We start from the raw sequence: 2,095 nt of genomic DNA, 5'->3' as shown, positions 1-2,095 counted from the left end.
AAAAAAATAATCCCTCTCACGGACTGGGAACCTTCCTTAATTACGCTTTCCTAGTCCAGCCCACCTCTCGAAATAGTGCACTGTAGGTAATAATTGGGCGCTAGGCGAAGAACAGTAGTTAGATCAGCCTGGCAGGCCCTGTTCCACTCCGGTCGGATGATAGGTATTGGTGCAGTTGCGATAATCTGGTCCAGGAGATTGCTTATTAGCTTTTCGTAATGTGATTATGTGAGCGCAGTGAAAACTGCAATGAATGGCGTCTTGTGTTCTCCCAACACCTCACATGACAAAGCATCGCTTACTGTGACTACCTGTGAAATTAGAATTGACACGATGTACCAAGAATTATTCAAACTGGTTTTGATCTGTTTTTCGAATCTAAGTACAAAGGCTTTGGTCTGGTTGCTAGATGTACGGAAAACTTTCAAGCGTAGGGCTCCAATTCTTACTAACGGATTGCTAGTAACGATCTATACGAATGAGTAAGCGGATCTTGGCGGCCTTCAAAAGCAAGCTGAAACGGGTTCACAACCATTGATGCAAGAGCGCGTCTATGAATCTGTGTTCCTTACAGCTTCTAAATCCCTCCATTGTTGAAAACTATTGCCTTATTTAATTAGCGAAACAAAAACGGATGAATAATTCCGTCCTTTACGTGAATAATTTTTGTCGCGATACTGCAGGAATCGAATATGTATTGTCAGAGTTTGTCCTCATTTCACTGATAACACCGACCCGTCCCCAGTTATTGAGGAGTTAAACTGTCGCACATCTCGGCGACTGCTCCCTCACGAGATGGCTTCTCATTTCGGATGTTTCTTGGGCTAAACGGCGTAGAAAACGTTGACAAGCACTCCAAATGTAATAAACTTTGGGTCTTTGTGATAATCCTCCTTAGATAGGCTAGAATTTGTTGATCCCCTTTTCCCCTGATCAGAACTACCTCACCATACATCAGGCCATCTTCAACTAAAGCTCAGTTCACAAATCTTCCGTGAGTGCGCAGTGGATGCCTAAGAGAAAGAAATCAAGGATGTGTACCAGCTAGCTGCAGGATTTTTGCAAAACTGTCAACACTGAGTACAGGACAGTACCACGACTGCCGTAATTCTATTTGGGGTGCAGTTGATGCTCGCTCACGTGGAGCGAGCGTTTATCCATAGTCTCCCTAGGCTGAGACAAATGGTATGAATCATAACCCACAAGCATTCTGTTTTGCTAATTTTTGATAACTGTATGGAGTCATACTCCTCGAACTGGTTTCTCCGACAATTTCGCAGGCTTTAGCAAATCCTACTCCACCAGAATCATCCAAGCCGACAGCCGATGGCGATGAACCCAATGACAGTGCCACTAACCCGACGTCAGCTGTCCCGATCAATGGCCTAAACGCAGGGGAGACCGTGGAACCAAACCCAGCGGAATCTCCGTCCACGAAACCGACTGCTGATCAGATAGCAAAAGCAAAAGCGGCGTATAACAAGGCGAAACTGCTGCATGCGACCTACCTGGCTTTGTCGGGCCGTGCAGCGGAGGCCAAACAGCAGTTCCAGAGCGTTTTTGCTGAGGGATCTGGTGCGGACACGGTGGTGCGAGTGAATGCACTGATCAAGTCAGCCTGTTTGTCTATGTCAGTAGATCAGGTGGGTTTTTCCGATCGGTTTTCCTTTGCTACGGTAGCCATTCTAACCATTTATGCGAGGGAATCTTTGCTGAAAAGTGGTTATATTATATTAACTGCCTATGAGTGTGATGGCCCTTTTCTTATAAATGACCGAGTCGTATTCCTCATTTAGGGTGTCCTGAACCTCAAATTCGTGCAATTTGTTAAGAGAGTAACCCAATCTCTAAGTGACCTGTCATGCTTCCACGTTTTCGATTTCCACTTAACGATCAACTCCAAGGGGCTGTTTGAATCTGAGGATAAACATCCCCCCCTCACCAAATCCCTTCGACAGGCAGGTATATTAAATCGAGTAAAGATGGCGCACGCCATTGGCAAAACCCAAGGGGGAGCATCGATATCACATAGTCGGATTGTGTGCGAATGTGGAAGTCACTCCAATACTCTCAGAAGCTCTTCAGGTCCACAATA

At 45.6% G+C, this 2,095-nt stretch overlaps 1 protein-coding gene across 1 annotated transcript; it reads left to right on the top strand.

Annotated features, from left to right (window-relative positions):
• Positions 1-1,280: 1,280 nt before the first annotated feature.
• On the top strand, positions 1,281-1,643 carry T265_15899 (hypothetical protein; the record flags this gene model as incomplete). Its single annotated transcript, XM_009179314.1, has 1 exon — positions 1,281-1,643. A coding segment is annotated over one exon (363 nt), but the record flags the coding sequence as incomplete, so codon positions are not given.
• Positions 1,644-2,095: the final 452 nt, after the last annotated feature.

Source organism: Opisthorchis viverrini (assembly GCF_000715545.1).
Source record: "Opisthorchis viverrini unplaced genomic scaffold opera_v5_1816, whole genome shotgun sequence".
NCBI lineage: Eukaryota > Metazoa > Platyhelminthes > Trematoda > Opisthorchiida > Opisthorchiidae > Opisthorchis > Opisthorchis viverrini.
This window is presented reverse-complemented; position numbering and strand designations above follow the sequence as displayed.